The 21,674-nt window shown below is 38.8% G+C and overlaps 1 protein-coding gene and 1 long non-coding RNA gene across 2 annotated transcripts; one reads left to right on the top strand and one right to left on the bottom strand.

The window, feature by feature from the left end:
- Window positions 1-412: 412 nt before the first annotated feature.
- Window positions 413-11,870, bottom strand: LOC148402553 (uncharacterized). The gene is made up of 3 exons (XR_015857191.1): window positions 11,606-11,870; window positions 2,578-2,762; window positions 413-504 (listed from the first exon to the last, which is right to left on the bottom strand). It is a non-coding gene; the product is annotated as an uncharacterized LOC148402553 (long non-coding RNA).
- gata5 (GATA binding protein 5) lies at window positions 11,424-20,699 on the top strand. Its single transcript, XM_088369495.1, has 7 exons — window positions 11,424-11,778; window positions 12,385-13,040; window positions 15,560-15,729; window positions 16,950-17,078; window positions 18,227-18,311; window positions 19,054-19,184; window positions 19,642-20,699. The coding sequence occupies exons 2-7, from the start codon at window positions 12,500-12,502 to the stop codon at window positions 19,774-19,776; spliced, it is 1,191 nt and encodes a 396-aa protein (XP_088225621.1). The 5' UTR covers window positions 11,424-11,778; window positions 12,385-12,499; the 3' UTR covers window positions 19,777-20,699.
- The last annotated feature ends 975 nt before the right edge of the window (window positions 20,700-21,674 follow it).

Here is a 21,674-nt window from a genome sequence, read left to right on the forward strand (position 1 = left end):
CTTCCTGCCTTTTCAGCAGCTCTGCATCCCCCCTCAAGTATTCATTTGGGTGGCTAAGGTGGCTTTGGCAGGGCCGCAGTATCAGGTCTTGCCCTAATGAAGAGCATTGATCCTTGTTGGGTTATGAGCAGACTTTAGAGGCTGTGCTGAGATGTTAATAAGCCTGGCCTTATTCCGGAGGAGCTTTAATTAGCCTGTTGGAAATGTGCTTACTGTGCGTACTGTCACTCTGTTGTGGCCCAACACACACATACACACACACACCTACACACACACCCACACACACACCCACACACCCACCCACACACAAGCAATTGCAGGCAAGGGCAGCGGCACAAACGTACTTGCATGCAAATATACACAGTGCACAGTCACTCATTTCATGGGCCACTGAAGTCAAAACAACATTCTGCATTTATTCAATTAATAGTTTCATTAGTGAGTTAGAAAGCGTGAAGTCATCTCATCTTCATTTGCTGTGTTCTGATTTTTCTTCATTGCCAGCTGCAAAGATGAACAGCACTTCAAATGATCTCAAAATACGAAAAGATGCAACGTCTATAAAGTTCTAGTAGCAACTCTAAGATCAAACACAATCACGGGAAAATTATACTCACGGTTTGCTGAATAAGTGTTATTTTGAAGATTTTGATCAAAATGCACGCAGAGTGATTCTTAGTCCAACGAACATGGCTTTCATCATATTAGTGCTAACACTAAAAGATAGCTGAGCCATCGCCAAGTTCTAGTTGACTACGTAGTAATTATGATTTGTTTGAAAGTGCTGTAATGAAATCATGGTTAGATTATTGCATATTGTTCCATTAAGAGTAGATTGTACAATAATGTTTTCTGTCTTCTCACTGAAATCCTGTTGGGTCTTTTGATTTCCTCGTTGGACTTTATCTGATTTCGTTTGTGTGTCTGTGTTGTGCTGTTTGTCTATGTTTGATCAGCAGATTATTTTATTGTTTTATTACTATTATTTCTAGAACGGCAATATAAAGAAACAAGTGAGTCCTTTATACTTTTGGTGTACTTCTATCCTGTGCTTGTAAAGGTCTTACTGTCATGTGACCTTGCTGCTGAACAAGAATACACCTGTGCAGGAAGCCTTGTGACACATTTTAATAAACAGCATCTGCATTCTATAGGGCACCATAGACCCCCACCCCCGCTCTCTCTCTTTGTGACTTTATAACAAGCTCAAATGTCCCTCGTACACAAAACCGGTTGTCGTCAAGAAAACAGCTTCGACTAGCAAACCTGAGATGCTCACAGCGACAAGGACACGCTACTCCAAACTAGATGAAGCACAAATTATTATGACATGAAATGAAAACCAAAGGTGTTCTCCACATTATCACAAATTGCCGGTTTCTATCAGCATCTCAATTTATTCTCTCGCACAAGTCGCAATACACACGTACCTGAGAGGGGATGCCCTCGTACCTTATCGGTCCACTTGGTGAGGATGTGATGAGAAAGGCTTTTTGCTTTATTTAGTGAAGTGCTGCCTAATGTGATTATTATCCTACGTGTGGCCCACAGTGAAGATCAAACAGGTTATGAACACAACCCCCAGAGTCTAAAGATAAACGTAGGTTTTTTTTGTTTTCTTGCAATCTAATGCCTCTGTCCTCCTTAAATAGTGTTGCATTCATCCACTGAAAAATAAGGTAGCAGATGGTGTAAATTATCTTCACTATGGCTGCAATGTGTTGCCGTAAAAGTGTTACCACAATGCAAAAAGGTAAATTCATTTTTCTTAGCATAACCTAACACAGTTGATACAAAATAAAAATCAAGTCGTAGCTCAATGTTTGATTTAACTGGTTTTTAAGAGTTTACACAGAAGATTTTAAATGTTTGTACATTTCATAATTGGTTGGTGTGAGCTAGCGACCAATATTATGGAATATTCAGATGGCTTGCTTAAAGTATTGTGGGGCTGACTTGAACACATTGCTTCAGCCCAGTCAAAGTAGAGCAGTTGCTCCCCCGGATGACAATGACCTGTAGAGGTTATATATATGGCAATGGATGGAAGGTTTTAACACTTGTACACATTATAGCGTGTTTTACAAGTCTTGTGGTTCAGGACTCCCCCCCCCTAATGTTGGATCCTGTGCAATAAAAACTTTTAACTGCATTGCTTAGCAAGTCTTTCAGTCAACGTCACGCACAGGGGCTATTCTAGGATCTAACCTTTGTGGGGTCCTTACACCTCAATCAGAATTTTAAGCACACAATGCAGCAGTTAATGCAGTCATTAAAAAGAGCCCTTCACAAAGTTAAGAGAAAAATGTAAACCAACTATATGTCCGTAACTATGTGAAAATGTACAGTGCCAACTTGTTTTCATTCGGAGCTGGAATGAAACTGCATCATGCATGGATCGGCGACACATTGTCAGAATATTTTTACGATCATTACTTTGAATACTATTGCATATGTAAGGATGTTAAAATAAAATGTAAGAACTCTTAAGTTAATTTGAAATAAAATGTCTGAAGTTTTATGTATTGTTTGAGTGTTGGTATATTCAATGTATCTATTACATTGTTTGTAACTTACCTAAGTGATCTCTAGAAATCTAAGATATCCTAGAACTGAGCACATGGTCCTCAGAAGCCCCTGTGACATGTCTGCATCTTTACTGCAAGTACAGTCGACGCAGTGCAGATGGTACCTGTACCACTGGTGAGAAAGTCCATGCTGCTCCCCTCTGGTTGATGTGTGTGTTGCACCTCTAGGCCTCCCTGCAGTAGGAGAATGGAAGCTCAATATTGTGTTTTAGGAGGGGCAATGGTGGCAAAACATGTAAAAAAATGTTTGTTTTTTTCTTACAGATTATAAGGAATAATTTGAAAAGCCAAAATCTTGTGGCTTTTACAGACATTTGTCCCAAGTCACAATACAATTGCATCAGTTCTTAATTAGGGCCATGGATGAAGAATTTCAAATCTGTTGCTGTCATCATTATTGCTCCCGGATTCTCTGCTGTCCTTGTTTTTTTTCTTTTCATGTATTGAAAGTACAAGAAGATGTCCATCAATCAAGATCTCACTTCTCTATGATTGTTGTGGCAAAGTAATGAGTGAGAATGTAAGTGGGGAAAAGGGAAAACAGTCAGAAAATTACTCAAGTGAATTCCTAACAAATCTATTTCAGCACAAATACTCTGTTGCTTTCCACTTCTGACAAAGGGTCATAGTGCATCATGATAACAATAGCGCACCCACCAGTTGCTCCGCCACTCATCATCATTTAGGCCACAGGTGAGCTTGAGTTTATCCCAGTTAACTTTGGACAAAACAATCATATGTGCAAAGCACATGTCCCAACATAATGCCCACGCTGACGTTTTAGACAGCTGCATGTGTTCTAATTGGTATTGAGAATGATCTGTTTTAAAGGTCACCACTTCCCTGGCATAAGAATATGTTGGAAGGTGACCATGCCCGGAAAAAGACGAAAATGATGAAGATTGCAACCTAAAGAATGATCATGTTGAAAGTAATCTTTGTGCTTGGATATTGTGTGCTGTGAGAAATTGTGCAATGTGTGCAGGAGGTAAAAGGCAATGCTGACACAGGTGGTCAGTAGCTCTTGCGTAACCTCAGCTAATTAGAGATTAGATTAGAGAGAAACTCGACAAACAAGCCAAAAATCACATTTGTTTTGACCATAAATACATTTCCAGTTTGTTTTCCACATGAATTAATTTGATGGTACTTATGTATTGTGTATTATGCGATGCATATCGGTTTGTGTGTTTGTAGCCATGACATTTTTTCAAGTCTGCATGGCGCTTTCAAGGTCACTTAATGGGCAATTGCAAGTTTTCCCCCACTTTTCTATCAGCTTAGTCTGTATGTGTGTGCGTGACGTGTGTGTGATTTCACAGGCAATGCATGTAGAATGTGCCTGCAGTGGCGTGGTTGCACTGTATTTAGTGCCACAATATGATGTGAGGTAAGGTGAGTGATTATTAAGATTCGTAAATGAACTAGAAATAAGTAGCTTGGGACCACTAAAGTGGAATGTCCCTGAAGTGATAGAATTCAGAAAGGGGACTAAAATTTGATAGAGGTTGTGGAGGGCGACAACCTTACCTACTCAAAAAGCTATTTGGACCATCTCCTACAGAAAACAAAAACTGTCATGAGCAGCTTGCGTTGAGTCGAAAAGCTGCTTCCCACTAAGAAATCTTGCTTCCTAGTTATGTAGTGAGGAGGAAGATAAGGCCTTTCGCAAAATAATGACAGCCTTCAAAGGGAATTTGAACACTTGTTGGATGCCCGAAGCGATGAGGACAAACGTGTGCAATAATAACCGACCCAGATTCTACTGTTGGCCACAACGCAATGTGGGATTCTACTTAAGGTAAGTCAATTGGAACTGCAGCTGGAAAAAAAGACAACCCGTAGTTAGAACATAACGGCAGCAATATCCCTACTGATTGTAAGAATACGTTTTCAATATTTCAATAATACATTTTCAAGTAATTGAATGTTAACATTTTGAGCAACGCAATGTGTAGATAAAACGCTATATAAGTATTTCGCGATCAATAGTTATGATTTTTTTTCTCGGAAAATCGTCGAGTGAGTTGACCTAGCTTTCACCATGTGCTGTAGTTCTTAATTCATATCATTCACATTCACAGTGTAAATAAGAGAGGACTGTGCTTTGTGTTTTCTGTATAATACATTGCTGCCTGTCCATTTAAAGGGAATGTCGCTCTATTGAGTCAGTGCTAACTTGCATCACACCAATTAGGTTTCCTCCAAACTGAGACCTTTCGGACTACAGTAAATAATGATAAAGAGTTAAACAGGGTGTGAAAGCTCTTTCCCTATAGTCCCATAAAAGGCCGATTTACACAGATCATTTACCAGCACTTTGACTGCTCAATATAGCCACACAACCAGCTGTCACAGACTTGCCTGCTAATTCAACTGCACCGGTGTGAAAGAACCGCAAGCGAACACACAACCCTTTCGTGCACGTGACTGCTATCTGTGCCATCTAGGTTTTTTATTTCCCTCGCCTCAATCGGGAGCCATTTTCATGACAATCAAATAAAAACATAATTTCACAAGTGAAAAATCAACCTTTGTGTTTTTAATAATCAATCATTGTTGTATACCTGTTGTACAATGACAATAAAGGCATTCTATTCATGCCTCTAAAGTAAAAATCTGTTAAGCAATACTTGTTGACATAAAGTGAAAGAATTCCTTTTAAAAGATAATGTTTTAAAACCTGCCAACATAAACTATAAAGTGTATAGACAATGATTGTTTTATTGCAACTAGGTGCCATACTGAACATTCATTATTATTATTATTATTATTATTATTATTATTATTATCATTTTGATGCCAGTATTTTCCCTTTTACTGAAAATGAATATCAGCTCAAAGTATAGCATATCGGCCTCCTTGTGCATTAATCAGTTCGGCACCATGAAAAAAAAAAACATCGTTACAAAGTCCACAGTCCAAAACAACAATTGTTTCCACACATTATAGCATTCCATTAAAAAGATATACCGGTACTGTACACATACCATCTCATTAAATTATGGCCAAACTTTTGACATACACCTTTTTTTTTCCCCCTACTAAATACAGTGCAATGTTTTTGTGTGGAATCCTACTAAACTCTCATGAGAACCAGCAGTTACTATCAGTACTTGGCAGTCCTGTGTGCATGTGTGTATATTCTACTCCCAGGGCCTGGACCCAACAGAGGTAGTAGCAGCACCAGCAGTCCAGATAGGACCTGACAGGCTGAAATGAAACATACAGATAGTGACATGGCGTCCAGGCAGACAGGAGCCAGTCTCCCATGGGTGCTGGAGATTAGGCTGACTCCTACTTCACATTCCCCAGCCAAGCAAGAAACACGTGGGGCCTGTTGCGACCCCTTTAAATCCTTTTTCTGGGAGACTTTCAGCTCTGAGTCACACTGGTGGCAACTTGGAATAGAAGAGGAGGACGATGACATCATTTAGGATAAAGCATCACGGATACGAAAACCGCTCTCCCTACTTGTGCAGCACCATTTAAGATAATTCAATTACAGCACACACACACTTGCCTGTAAAACACTATATCAACTTTGAATTGATTTAAATAGTCATACATTTATTAATTAAACCCATTTAGTCAATTAGAAACATATAATAGACAGTCAACTATTTCTGCAATATGATTTAACTAAAAATCCCACTAGGCTTTGTATTTTAATGGGACTATTATAATTTCATTATTATATTCCTATGAAGGTGCACCACACTCGAGTCGTTTCATTTCCACAAAATATTTGTACCTCCTCCTGACTCGCTCCTCTGCTAATCTGAGATGTGTAGGACCATATTTACTTGATCTTGAGTTTTGTGCGCATGCGTGTCACGTCACAGACACTGTCTGTTCACAGAAGTGATCACATTTAGTTTTGTATAAAAGTGAATGACTACATTAAAACATTAGATTCAACAGAAAAATCAGAATTGCACTACTTGGCATGCTGTGTGAAGGTTATCTTTGAAATGCCAATTCAAAACTTATCAAATTCACATCTGGTGTGCCTCAAGGGTCTATGCTTAGCCTTAAGTATTTTCTTATCTACATCAATGATTAAGAATCAATGCTGCAATTTCGTTTTTGTTTTGTAGATGAGGCCAAACTTTATAGATATTTTAACCTTCTTTGATTTGGATGCAATCTATAGTTGACCTAGAAACAAGGTCAATACCATGAGAATTTTTTCTTCATGTTTTTGTCGTGCATTACGGTTATGCTGACCCTTCAACGGATTTTAAGTTGGCAATTAAGTGCCAATTTGAGTGTTTTGAACTGCATGGTTGTCAACAAGTCACATGACCATAAAGCATAAACAGCTATTCACACGCCCATCGACACCAGTGTACAATTGTGAATCTTCAATATTTTTCAAATGTGGGAGGACCCCGGAGCACCCGGTGAAAACCCTCGCAAGCACTGGGAGAAGTTGAAAACAGTCTAAATTCAAACATGCTAACCACATGTTCAACCGCCTTGTCTGTCAAAACCATAATAAAGCACTGAACTTTTGAATAATTTTCTACTAAACGCTCGTAAAATGATGTTCAAACATGTAAATGCCTACGCTCCCCAACACACAACCTGAACACACACCCTGACATGCACACACACGTGGAGTGCAGACTGATTCTAACCATGCATGAGTTCTGTCTGTCTACATCCAGCGTCACTCCATCTGTAGCAAAGGAGAGGCCAACAAAAGTCTCAGCTTTATGTGAACACAGTCATCTGCCATCACGTGGAGAGGAGGAATGAAGCGGGAATCAGCTACGGAGATAGCGGCTATCTGACGTTTACTCCTTCTCCAACATGGCTGCTATTCCAGCATGTCACTGCTAACAGGTCATGGTGGGTTTGGGTTAGGCCGATGGTGATTACGCTTTTCCCTCGTGATGAATGAAGCCCAGTTGAGATCTTATCTGGACAGATCGTTGCATCAATTTGCAATGATGACAAAGAATTAGGGGTAAAACCTCTAAAACATGAATGACAGCATTTACCCATGCACAGCAGCATGTTCTTTGATAGTCAATAAATACCTTAGGGAAATTCCTGACTTATCTTGCAGGCATGTGAATTAAAGATAGAGACTGAAATTCCACTTCGACCCAAAGAATGTTGACGTAAAGGACAGTTAAGACGCAGTTAACGGTGATCGAAGTTGAAAGATATTTTGTGGACCTGAAGGCGACGCCAAAAAAGGGAGAGCGTCCGAAAAAGAAACAAAAACTGACGCAAACAGCAAATATGTGGCCTGCAGCGGAATACGCGCCACATTTACGCAGCCGGCTTCTTATTGACATAACCACTGTTTGACCGTGGTGAGCAGTATTACCACAGGCCCCTTGACACAAACCAATGAACACCAAGCATGATGAAGGGTGTAAATGAGGCTGTGGTGGAGCGAGTCCTCACCAATCACCTCATTCATAAGGTCGCTATCTGACTCCTATAGTGAGAGACGAGAATTACTCCGTGTGCTAAACCCTCTCGTTGGCTTTGCCTCAGGTCTGATGCAAGACGGTGCACCCAGAGTTTATACAGGAGACTGAGCAAATGTAAGAAATCTAATCCAGCTAGTAAAAAACAAGCACGCCTGGCTCGCTTGACTCGGACGGTTCACCTGGCGAATGAATCAAAATTAATATTTTTCAAGAAATATACACTTTCAAGTCTGATGAACAATAATCCTGTGGGAGTGAATCAGCGTCCAAAGGATTGACTTAAAAATTGTTTGGGTTTTACCTTGTTGTTTTTCCCTTTCTTGCTTTGTTTTTGTCTTTCATCCAAAGGCCATTACAGAACAGTACCAGTGAGGAGACAATGTTACAACATAACAAGTAAAAGAGCAAAAATGTCTGATGTGGCTGCTCAATGCATCAAAGTCAGTAATGCAACGGTCATAAAAAGCTAAATAAGAACAGAATGGCGTCGAATCGTGAGTTGCGTGGGCAATTGTGCATTGGATGTGATTTAGAGCCCATTCCAAACCATCAGTTCTCGGCATCAAAGTCAAGGGTAGAGATTTTATTGTTAGAAGCATATTGTTTCTTTTAGCTCTTGTATCACAACAGCTAAAACAGAACAGAAATAGGGTTCACTACATTATTTGGTTGTTAGTTTATTTTTATGGAATTTTTTTAACGCAAGTTTACTTATTTGTGCACTCAAGAGTTAGTATACGTATGATTTCCTAAAAGAAGGCTTTATGATGGCAAAAGGCCATCTGCTGATTTTATTTTTTTTAACATTAAAAAATGGATTGAAATAAGACTAAAATGTGTCCCAGAACTACTAATGTTTGACTATCAAAAAAAGAAAAAAAAAACATTGGGACTTCCTGAAGAATTCCATTGAATTCCTACAAATGCCTTTCCTTCCAGTGTACAGATATGAACATTGTTGGTCTCGGTGTCATAGTCGTTAGAGCGAAAACCACATCAGCAGTTTCAGTGGTGCAGATCAAAGTCATTTAAATGTTCGTCATCTATTGAGGTTGCCTAAATCAAAATGACAGTCACTCCATTTCTACCATCACTTTCTATGAACCAGCCAACTAAATTACAAACTGAAAAATAAACTTTGGTTAAGAGAAATAATCAGATTTTTTTGCCATAGAAGCATTAGGTCCCAGGTCACTGAAGATAAGAGCATTTCTGTCATTGTCATGGCAGCACATGTCAGGATTTGAATAACCTTAACTGGTCAATTTTGTTCAAACAAACAAGGCAGTACTGAGCCTTTGGAAAATAAAAATTAAAAATCAATATAACTGTATACAGTAGCATCTTTATTAGGGGGATCACCCTACTTTGTTATTATCATTATATGCTGTATTCAGCATAAAGTATTCAGAGCAAAGTTTTCAGCTCAATAAAATGACTTACTTTTTTTTAAACTGTGATAAAGAGGAAAATTCATTCCTCACCAGTAGAGCAACCTGGTAAGCACTATCTATAGTATTTCGTCTTCCTAAAATGCAATTTTATCTTGAGAGTAATAAAAACAAATGTTAATTTATTTGCTGCAGATGATTATATAATTTCATTGAAGTAGCATTATCAACAATGTAAGTAAATATAAAAGCAAGTTTGTGCTTACTAAATTATCGGTAATTTAACAATGTAAATCTGCTCTTCTTTTTATTGTTTTGGTAAACATTACAACACAAAACAGTAGCAAATGGGAATTGTTTAGTGTGAACTACAAATTTAACCAGAAAATACACAAGTAAATAAATGAAAACATTAATAACAATAATTCTTTAGAAATCATCGACCTAATTGTTTTATAGCACTTTGGTAACTGGCCCTCTGAATGTTTCCAATAAGCCTCAATTATGTTAAGGATTAAGGTGAAATCAAGTGTTTAAACTCAGGACGAGCTCATACACATGAGGCTTATGTGAGACAATTTTTTCTCAGCTTGCATAATTGTTTTATTTTGTTGGTATATTATGCTGAAATAACCATAGAAACAATAAAAACATGCACGCAAAAAATGGTTGCTGCGTTTCATTCACAATTGCAGTAATATCTTCCAGCTATACGAATGAATGCATTTACTCCACTGCGTGTGGAAGTTGGACGATTAGAACAAGAAGACAGACTCCAGCCATTGTGGGCGAAAGTTCGTCGACAATCAATGTTAATACTTTGAAGTGCCCCCCCCCCAAAAAAAAGTCGCGATATAATTCTCCTCATGAGAATGTCCCCTTTACACACGAATTTTTAATTATTTTGTCATTTCTATAAATCGATTATAATTAACCAACCTTGATAGGTGTATATTTAAAACTCCTGTCACTCATTTTCACTGATGTGTGACGAATGTTTTATTCGATAATAAATCTGCATTTTTTTACGGATGAATTAATGTTACAATCCAAACTTTTGTCATTTATTTAATACTTAAATTTCATGTATTACAGTGTATAAATAGAAATATAACTGTATATTGTGTACAAATCCTTACAAATACTAAACGATCACTTTATAAAAAGGACTTTTATCCACAATGGGAAATAATTTTTAAAGTCCTTAACACGAGCGTGATGCGCACGCACATGCGCACACGCTCACCCTTTATCCTCCACGCGCGTGCAGAAACACGCACCTCGTAATAATTTACAAGGCTCCGTGTGCTGTCGTTTTATCAGGGCTGAAAGTATTATTTAATTGTGCATTTGTTATAGCGTGTTTAGGTGTCAACTTTTATCTATCTATCTATCTATCTATCTATCTATCTATCTATCTATCTATCTATCTATCTATCTATCTATCTATCTATCTATCTATCTATCTATCTATCTATCTATCTATCTATCTATCTATCTATCTATTCCTTTATTTCCATATTTATTTATTATACCTCATTTTGTTTTAGAACGAATGTTTGCTGAGTAATGGCCGTTAAATTAATAAATAATTTGAATAAAAGTTCAAGTCCAAATTTTAATTTGTTGCATGTAACTTTCGAGGAAAGAACATAATATCAGAAATAGCAATCTTGCATACATATGTTATTCTTGTATTCATGTTGTCAATCCGTTTATGAAATTAAAGATTAATTAGGAAATCAATATAAATCCGCATGAATTTAAATTTGTATTAGTAGCTATAGGTCCAAACAAATTTTCCAGATCAGTAAATTTTGCATAAAGTAACATAAATAATCAACTAATTAAGAGGCATTCCATTCCGTCGTTTAAATTTGGATTTCTAATTATTTTGCTTTGTTAAAATAAAAAGTAATAGCGCACGCAGGTGGAAGCACTCGGAGGCCTTTCAATGAGGGTGGTGGGGGCACCTATGGCCCTCCTCCACCGGGAGCCTTTCTTTGGGCCTACCTCCGTGCTGGGTCACGTGTTCCTCGAGTGCATACAAAATTTCCAGTGGGGAGAGCAACTCGACACACACGCCTATCAGCAATTATCAGCCACGGTCCCTATCTCCACGCGACGGAGGACCACGGGAGGACAAGAAATCATTCGAAAATCCCGGACTTACTTGACAGGACTATTGCGTAGAAGCGCCTGCATGCTTTGGAGTCACTCGCCTCCTTCCTTGCACAAAGTTTGCTTTCGGGGCGCTCTCCTTTGGGTGACGTTTGGACCGCTACAGAACTGGGCTGATTTGTTCTTCTTCTTCTTTTTTTTTTATCACCTGGTTGGTCTTATCTGGTAAGATAAGACACTGCAGAGAGCCCTTGGAATCAAATAATGTTTTTCGTGTGTCCTTCCGCGCGTTGTCATCAATGTTGTGCATATGGGTGTGTGTGCGCGTGCGCATGCCTGTTTGTCCGTGATTTATTATTATTTTTGCAGCGCTCACGGTATGAGGTTTAATCACTATGACCAGTTAAATCAAGTTCATCCTCTTGATGCAGAAATGGTTGACGTGATGAAAATGATTTATTTTTTACACAGCTTCATTTTGATCGGATATTAAACTTGCGTATATTTACCACTTTTTAAACCCCTCTCTGATGAAACACAATTTATACTAACAAGCAGCACCTAATAAAATTATAGCAAAAAAATGAATTGAACCGTTATTTTATCTGTTATATATGAAAATGGTCAAGAGAATTAAGCCAGACCAACAACGTGCGCTCAATAGTTATTTCTATTTTACATGAAATCAAGCTGTATTTTGTTGCAATTTACAGAACATGCGCGTTTCTCTATTTTATAATATTTTGCATGGATTAAATTTCACGAGGTGGCAGAGAATGTCCTATTCTGGAATGACTCTGTGTTGCATTTTCTGTGGTCTTTTGCTGCAAGGAACCCTGGGAAGAGGTCGAAGGAGCGTGGACAAGGTCTCCCGTGCACGTAGGACTGAGCCCAGCCCTCGACCCAAATTCCTTTTTAAAATCAAGACCTGAAGGAAGAGAGGAAAATGTATCAAAGCCTGACCTTGTCGTCCAACCAGTCCCCTTACTCACATGACACCGGGAATTATATGCACCCCTCGGCCAATTCTCCCGTCTACGTCCCGACCAGCAGGGTCCCGGGCATGCTGCCCACCCTCTCCTACCTGCAGACCTGCGAGCCACCTCACCAGTCCCACGGCCTCGGTGCCCACCACCACCATCATCACGCCCACCACGCATGGCCCCAGAGCAACGCGGACGGCTCGTCGTTTGCGCCCAGCAGCCCGCATCCGTCACACGGCTTCTCGTACTCGCACAGCCCGCCGCTGAGCACCAACAACGGCCGGGACGCCGCCTACCAGAGCCAGCTTGTGCTCGGCAACAGCGGCCGATCGGAGCATCTCGGCGGTGCTCTGGTGCGCCCAGTGGGGGGCTCTTACACTGGCCCGTACGCCTACATGAGCCCGGAGATGGCGACATCCTCGTGGACACCGGGACCCTTCGAGAGCGGAGTGATGAGTCTGCAGGCCCGTCAAGGAAGCATGTCAACACGGCGCTCCAGTCTCGGTAGGCCACCCTGTCATGTGCATAATTTCTGCGCGCGGATTTAACCGATAATAATGCAATCGAGATATTTCACGGCAAACCATGGGAAGTCTTTTATATCGAACAAATTTAAGGGGGAAAATACGTTCTATCTTTGAAATTATATTTAGATTAAATAAACTTTTATTTTAATCAAGAGTCTAACATAGTACACAAATCTTCGTTTTTCCTCGCCTCATTAAGATATTGTCACATTTTTAAATCTACACTCCTGAAACAAAATCAGTATAAATCAGATAAAAAAAAATACACAAATACAATTTGGGAACAAAAATAGTTGCAAATTTTGTGATTGTAGTTTGAACGGATGCAAAGGCTATTTTATATTGTTCCCATATAAAGATAAAAAAATGACTAAATTTTAGAACGATCTTCTCAGTATGATACGATTTTCCATATGACAATGCCATTAATTAATACTCAATCAAAAACAGGTCTGCTCCTTTTAAGCCAAAAAAGCACAATTAAAACTAAACAATGTTGTTAAATGTAATCATATATTAGCATTTGTTTGTAGTCATTATTAATAATTTAACATCATTATATTTTTATCAAATGTGGCTCATATTTTTGTTCAATATTTCATAAATCTGTAGTGGACCTTCTGTTATTATCTTTGTTATTGTGTTTATATTCAATAGTATGGTTTTTAACAGTATTGATTACAGTCATTGCCTGTACCAACTGTATTCAATGATAATTTTACTACATGATCATATGGTTCTGCTATTTATAAGGAGGTGGTAGCCTTTGGGTGAGTGGTATGGATTAAATCAAATTCTTTTAAAATGTCCCCCAAATTGGAGCAAGACAATCCACATTCTTCTAGAGGAAAAACCAAGTAAGAACAATCAATTTAAATGTTAATCTAATCCCTGAGCAACAGTGCAGTGTTTTGATTTTAGGGCTCAATACACACTGACACAAGAGACCATTGTCCCAAGCTATTGGCAGCAGTTATCACCTCCACCATCACAAAGAGTGTGATCATGAATACTCAAAATGTCCCTGTGCCTGCATAATTTGACAGTAAATTGACTCTTCTAAAGTCTTCATTGATATTTAGCATTTTTAATTCATTCAGTCAAGATTTGTTGTTGTTACTGGTCTTTCACCAATTAAACAAGATTAATGCTAAGATAACATCCATACAAAATCGACCGAACTTAATTCTACCAGACATTTATTTTTTAAGGCCCAATGAATACAAAAGCACTCAAATTCATATGGAACCACTAGGAAAATATTAATAAGTAAAAATAGATCTGTGATCCTAATTAACTACAATTTACTGGTGTCCTTTGTGTGGTTGTCGCATAACCATCACTTTCCAGAAGTGGTCTTTTCAAAGGCAGTCAAGTTATGTCAAAAATGATGTAATTGTTTGAAACTGAAGAAAGAAATACTAAATAATTTGATATCTATTTTAGTTCACAAATTTGTAGAAAAGAGTCTTTGGCCTACAATCGCAAATTGATCACAGTCTATTTGTTGTTGTTTAAAAAAATCCAGTCAGTGTATTTTTTGTGGGGATATCCCGATCACTTTTTTTTGGGACCGAGTTCGAGTTGAAGTCACTTGATTTTGAGGATGTGCCGATACCAAGTCCCCAGGCAGGGCATGGTTCTTTTGGATGAGTAATAGGGAGTTTTGTCCAATTCATGCCAGGAGTCCGTTGCGTGTCAAGGCTGTGATTGATAGAAGAGACCCCTGGATCTTTTCTGACTAACACCCCCAACTCCCCATTCCTTCCATTAGTCTGTCTCCCCAACTCAGGTTTTGATCTCTCTCCATCAAATGGCTCAGGGAATGAGAGTGGTGTTATTTTAAATTCCTCCACAGCTATTCATCACACCCTTCTGCCTAAACCAGATCCCCACCCCTACAACGTGATAAAGCAAAATCCTATAGGTTTAAAGATACATGTTTTAGCTAGTTGAATCATATGAATGCACGGCAGTTTGTACAGCTTGAATGCATACAATGAATAAAAAAAAGCAAATTACTGCTATTGGGTGGAAACTTTCCATGTCCAAAAATAGCACTTTTCAGGAAACATAAAAGAAGAAAACTTTGGGAGCTTGGGGAATAATACGTACAGGTGTGGGTTGACCAATTTAAAGATTTGTGTAAAATATGAAATTGACCCAATTTGGACAGATTTTGTGCTGACGCCAGCGATATGCATGATTACAATTTAAACCAGTTGAGGAATGCGTTTCAAAAAAAGCAGCTTAACCGAGACACTGCACAACCACTGCTCCGCATACAACAATGTATGCATGTAGTGGGACAATTGCAACTCCCTTGCTTTGTGTTGTTCACGGCAGGTCAGGGAAAAAAAATGCATCTTGGTGGAATGAGGCATGGTAATGTTTAGAGCGGCATCTAAGTATCTGTAAAGGCTTCCAATGGTGATGTTCATTCTACCCGATTGAGACTGAGTGTTTTATTAAAAGTGCTGAAACTGTTTTGCTCAGATCTGGTGGAAGACATGGCCGCCGAAGGCAGGGAATGCGTTAACTGTGGCTCCATCTCCACGCCACTGTGGCGCAGAGATGGCACCGGACACTACCTCTGCAACGCCTGTGGCCTCTACCACAAGATGAATGGCATCAACAGGCCGCTCATCAAACCTCAGAAACGACTGGTAAGATAAAGCTGAATGACAAAAGAAGGGTTATTGTCAAAGATGTCTGCAAATACAAAGACACATGACTTATTTGGACACACGGACAATACATTTCATATAGGGCCATTATGGGAAAAAAAAGATCAGGAATTACAATAATATGTCTAATGGAAGCAAAGAAAAAAGTTCAGTCTAGAAGAAATAATAGCAAACTACAATCTTAGTAGTATTATCAATACTTTGAATGGTGAATTCCTTTGATAATTAATTGCACAGTGAATTATTTGAGTTAAATCTGTACATTCATTATGAAAATGCATTTATTTATTTGGCTACACATTTAGTGAATTTTTATTTGTCTTAATGTTTGAACAGTTACGAGATTTGGATAATTTATAAATATGATGTCAATTGATTTTGCTAGGATAATGTAACTTTTTAGCCATTGGCATTTATTTTTTATGGCACCATTTTCAGATTCATAGGGGTAAATTCTTCAGGAGTAAACAATACTATCACAGTAAGGCATTAAGTAGCCAGATAATTGAATGTCAGAGCAAGAGTAAACAAAACAAAAAAAGTCTGTGAAATAGCCCCTTGGCTGGTGCATCTACAGAAATGTATATTGATGTACACTGTCCCTGTCAAATAACCCAAAAAATATTCTTGCCAAACTAACTGGACGAAGAAGAGCAAACATGCAAAAGAAAGATCAGTTGGCCGTCATTTGAGACTGGAGGGGAAAAAAGGCTGCTATGCAAGTGGTGAGTGGGATGTCAAGGCAGGGCGTCACACGTCTGGTTATTTCCCACAAGCTTGCTACCTTTTGTCGAGCAGCTGTGGTTGGTCTTTCCAAAAGCACCTCGCTCCCTCACCTCACAAGCTCCTTTTATTTGTTCCATGGTGACCTTGCCCTTGGATGAGGTGTTTTGGAGCTTCTCAGTGCAAACCTGGCTGCCGTTGCTTGTGCGTTACAAAACAAGATCATTGCTTTTGTCTTTATTTATGTTGCTGTTAAAAGGCTGTCCAACTGATGACTCATTAGTTATTTTCACATCCGAGCCTTGCAGCAATAATTCATCACTGTCGTATGTTTCGTGTCCCACGCTGGCATCCTGTGATTCTTTTTCAAGGGAACAGTTTGACTTAAAATGGAGTCCCCGGGGGAGCGCTGTCTTGGATCTCATCCAAAGCAAAAAATCCAAAGTTTATGCTTTTCTTTTTGTCCTCACCTACAGCAGAGCACATCTCGTCGAGCCGGCCTGTGCTGTACCAACTGTCATACTAGCACCACCACGCTGTGGAGACGGAACGCTGAGGGCGAGCCAGTGTGTAACGCCTGTGGTCTCTACATGAAACTGCACGGGGTATGTTGCGTCTCATGGGCCTATTCATGCATGTTGGGCAATTTGAGAAAACTTGGTGTTCAGTTATTCCATTCTTTCTTCTTATGACTACTCTATCAAGCCTACATCTTTGAGTTTGGTAAAACGGTATAGTTTGGTTTCCATTGTCAACAGTGACAAAAGGTGCATAAACAATTACTGTGCCATTTTTAGACACCTTACTGATGTGGTACCCACAGCAGGTGGGGTGTGGTAGCTGGAGGGTGAGTGGTGGTGAAGGTCTCTAGTTCCAAGATTACTTAAATTGAAAGCTCGAAACCAGGGGTCTTCAATTGTGGTCATGGAGGGCCAGTTTGCTGGGTGTTTTTTTGCTGCACTACAGACTTTGCTGATCATTTGAATCAGGTCTGTTGTAGCAGAGAGCCATATAAAGCATCCAAGAAACCGACCCTTGAAGACCCGGATTGAAAACCACTACTCTAAACTGTCCTTTTTTTGTAAATGTGAGTGTGAATGGTTGTTTGTCTAATTAGTACATGCCCTGCGATTGGCTGGGAACGGTCCTGGGTTTACCCTGCCTCTCTTCCAAGGTCAGCTTGGATAGGCTCCAGCTTTCTTGTGACCTGAATGAGGGCAAGCTGACATGAATAAATGGATAGTTATTGATTTAATAACAGTTAATTGCAGAGTAGAAAAGAAACAGAAAACCACAAAACGGACCACCAAAAGATGAATCCAAGACAATTTGACCTCATCTTTCAAACTCATCCTTTTTTTCTCCAAACAAGAGAGGATTCAAAGATATTGGTGTTTGATGTCAGAGCAAAGCACTGTACTATGTTACATCCATCATTGTTGAATTTATCGGTGGGTTTACACAGTGATGTCATGCCGCTTAATGACTAACTGTCTACGCACTCTCCAGATTCGGGTTTGCTGTTCCAAACCGTACTGTCGTGACCTGAATTAAACCGTATACCATTTGGCGAGAAAATGGCTTTACAGTGTCGAGCGGTTTATATTTGTACAACATAATGCCTCTCCAAGGGCACTGTGGTTGTTGTTATCAGAGTTGCGGTGTGGGAGTGGACCTTGTGTGGGTTGTCATGACACCGTGGCCTTTGTTGTAACAGTGAGTCAACTAATGACTGCTTCTCTCCTCCATACAGGTGCCCAGACCTCTGGCCATGAAGAAAGAAAGTATACAAACAAGAAAGCGCAAACCCAAGATGCCCAAGAACAAATTACCAACAGGTAGAGCAAAAGTGCATCTGTGTAGTTGCTAGTCGATATTTTACTCATTCCATGAGGGGAAAATAAACCGTCACCTCAGCAGTTTTCACATATTTTTAATTTATGATTTATTTTATTTATTAATAATATAGGAAAAATCAACAAAGTGAGCGCCAAAACCAAAGTCACAATGGGCCAAGTAAAAATATTAATGCACTACTCGTCCATAGTATGGAAATAATGAGCCCACTAAAAATATAAAGAGGTTTAAGTTGGACTGTTCTTGGTAATGCTTGCACTGCTAAAGAGTTATAGTTCACTACACTTACAGTGTATGAACATTGAATTAAAGTTGAAATACGTAACTTTGGGCCAGCAAATACGCATAGAGGAGCAACTTTGCCCATACAGATGAACCAAAACTTTTATTTAATTATTCTTAACAGGTAAAAAAAATCATTAATTATCAAGATTGACTTTATCAGTCATATCGCCCAAACACACTGAGAAAATTATTTTTATTTTTTTTATTTTAATCTATATTGGGCAGTTTATTTGACTGGTCTCATATGTTAAAATAAATCAAATATATTTAAAATACCTAAATTCATCCTTTTTCTGGGTTATTGCTTTTGTCAAAAATGACTTATTAATCAGATAACAATTGTATAGCAAGGAATGATGGAGGATTTCATTGTTCATTGTACACAATGTACAGTAGACCTAAATAGTCCAATCTCAGAAACACTTTGTCATTGTTTAGGAGCACCTATCACCTCTGACAGCAGCTCGCCATCGTCGCTCTCAGTGTCTGAACACGCCTCAACCATCAAGAGTGAACCCAACATGACCTCTTCACCCTACGCCGGGCAGACTGTCACATCCGCCTCCCAGGTAATCTCTTTTTCAGAGAATTGCAATGGAATTAGTAACCACAGGCAAATGCAGAGTATTTAAACCTTCTAACTAGCTTTGGCTGTCATTTGAAAATGAAGGGGCGTTTCGGCACTCTCGCCTGACGTGTGCGGGGCAGCATGGGATCGATTCTCGCTCCGTGGCGATCTGCATGTTGTTGTGATTGGTTGTTCGTCTCTGTGTGTACCCTGTGACTGGCTGGCGACCAGTTCAGGATGTTGACTGCCTTTAGCCCGATGTCAGCTGGGATAGGGTCCTGCACCCCCCGCAACTTTGAAAAGAACAAGTGGTGTTGAAAATAAATAAGATATTATACGATACAATACTTGAAGCACCCATTCCCTCAACCTATAAGTGTAAACCTTAGTTGGACTTTAAAACAAACCACTCTGGTTTTGTAAGAATCCTAATCGTTTTTATTTGCTTCCCTCTGCAGACGGCTACCCAGTTAAACACTACAGTGTCCTCAGCACATATGGACATTAAATATGAGGATTATGCCTTTACTCCAACATCAATGGCCCCACAGAACTCCTGGTGTGCTCTATCTCAAGCTCTATCTCAAGCATGAGCCCAAAAGCACAGTCACTCAGTCTCAATGTCTTACTGGCCGGGACATTTGATGCACACACACACACGCGCGCACACATTTGATCCACAAGTGAGGGGGGATGAAAGCATGTGATCCACTTGCAATGTACCACCGACTTTGCAAATACATAGACTTTAATGAAAGTCAACCGACCTCCAAGATGCAGGATGCAAGGTACCTGGACTTCACAAACTACCTATTATGGAGCAAGCAAAAGCACCAATGCAAAAATTAATCATATGACTCGGAAAGAGAGAGAAACGTACACAAATTTTACTTCCATAACATTTTCTTTGAAGTTGTTATTGTTGTGGGTTTTTTTTGTTTATTTTATTATTTTTTTAAATTTCAACAAACACTACGAGGACATGTTACTATCGCGGCAGAAATAAAATGGAAAGAAAAACTTTTTTTATGGCTGTTGAACACAACTCATCTTCAGCATGTAGATGATTGACTTTTATAGGCGCATTATTTATGTTGAGATAAGGGCAGTTAAGTCACCATATATCATTTCACTCCACTTCTCCCTGCGGGTTGGCCATTTTGCATGATCTTCTTGCAGGGTTTTGTGAGCAATTAGTTTGTGAGATATAACGGTTAAAAATTTAATTTCGAATTGTTCGTTTTCAGGTATTGCGTATGTATCAGAGGTTTTCCCCAAAACAATTGACTGTAAAAGTGCAATGGTTCCATTATGTGAAATAGTTAAAAACAATGTAATTTTGTATTATGACAATAATGAAATTTTTGTTATTGTAATATTTTAAATAGTATGTCACCCTCTGTTTCTTGTCTCTTATCAAAGTCCTTTGGAATCTTTGCAGCTTGAACTAGTTTACTATTTATTAATTTGATTGATAAGAAAAGAATGAAAGTAATAAAAAATAAGTCTCACTGCATATAGAGATCATATTTCTGTCCAAAAATTGACCTTTTAAAGTTCAGTTTGTTCCATATTTGTTGATTCCACACCTTTGGGATTTAACCGATTACAATTTATTTATATGAGAACAGATGACACGACATGACCGGTAATTTACCAATGCAGGTCTGTAGTCTGCACGTTATTCTCAGTGGGTCATAAAAACAAACCTATAACCATCCCCCAAACTCAATATACTGTATTCTCACAAGAATTCAATAATGCAGCTTGTGATGCAGAGTCCTGTTATCACATACTCTAAAAAGTGTCACTTTTGGTAACAAAGAAGCTTGATTAGACATTTTATTCTGAAAAAAAATTATCTAAGTAACCCAAAATAGGTTTTCTTATTACACACAGTGCAATACATGCAATATGCAGAAAATAAAAAAAATCATTTGCACTGTCTTTATCATTTCAAAATTGTTCCAGTAATTATTTATAAACGTTAGAGGAAATGCATACATTATCCTTGCTGCTAACATGTACCTGAATATCTCAATTGTATTAAAATGTAATATGTGTATATAAAATATCCCTCTTAATGACTGAAGCTGCCCAACTCATTTCTGATTAATTGTGGAAAATAATGTAAAGTATTTTGAATAGTTTTCAACGATTAATTGTCCCTCGCTATTATTTCAAAACTAGAAAATAATATATAAACAAAACTTGTTGAAGTAGCTCCAGCCCCTCATAGAAAGTTCCTCTTTGTATTATTACCGATGTGCAATATTCTCAATTGTACTATTTTTCTGTGTAAACTACTGGAACCAGAATTTCCTGGAGGAGCAATCCCAAGGGATTAATAAAATTGAGTGTAAATCTAAAATCCTCCTGGCCAGCTGTGATATGCTGCAATTTTCAGATGGGCCACCGGCCGTTCACGAATGTCCCGAAATTACCAATGGCCACCCCACCCCTGATAATACACACCTGTATGACTTCATTC

This window comes from Syngnathus floridae, chromosome 2 (assembly GCF_059516105.1).
Source record: "Syngnathus floridae isolate MCC-2025c chromosome 2, RoL_Sflo_1.0, whole genome shotgun sequence".
In the NCBI taxonomy this organism is placed as follows: domain Eukaryota; kingdom Metazoa; phylum Chordata; class Actinopteri; order Syngnathiformes; family Syngnathidae; genus Syngnathus; species Syngnathus floridae.

Coding starts and splice junctions, on each gene's coding strand:
- gata5 (XM_088369495.1), top strand. CDS start 12,500: ATGTATCAAAGCCTGACCTTGTCGTCCAACCAGTCCCCTTACTCACAT. Junction 15,730..16,949: donor TCAAACCTCAGAAACGACTG/GTAAGATAAAGC, acceptor CCTCACCTACAG/CAGAGCACATCTCGTCGAGC. Junction 19,185..19,641: donor CTGTCACATCCGCCTCCCAG/GTAATCTCTTTT, acceptor TTCCCTCTGCAG/ACGGCTACCCAGTTAAACAC.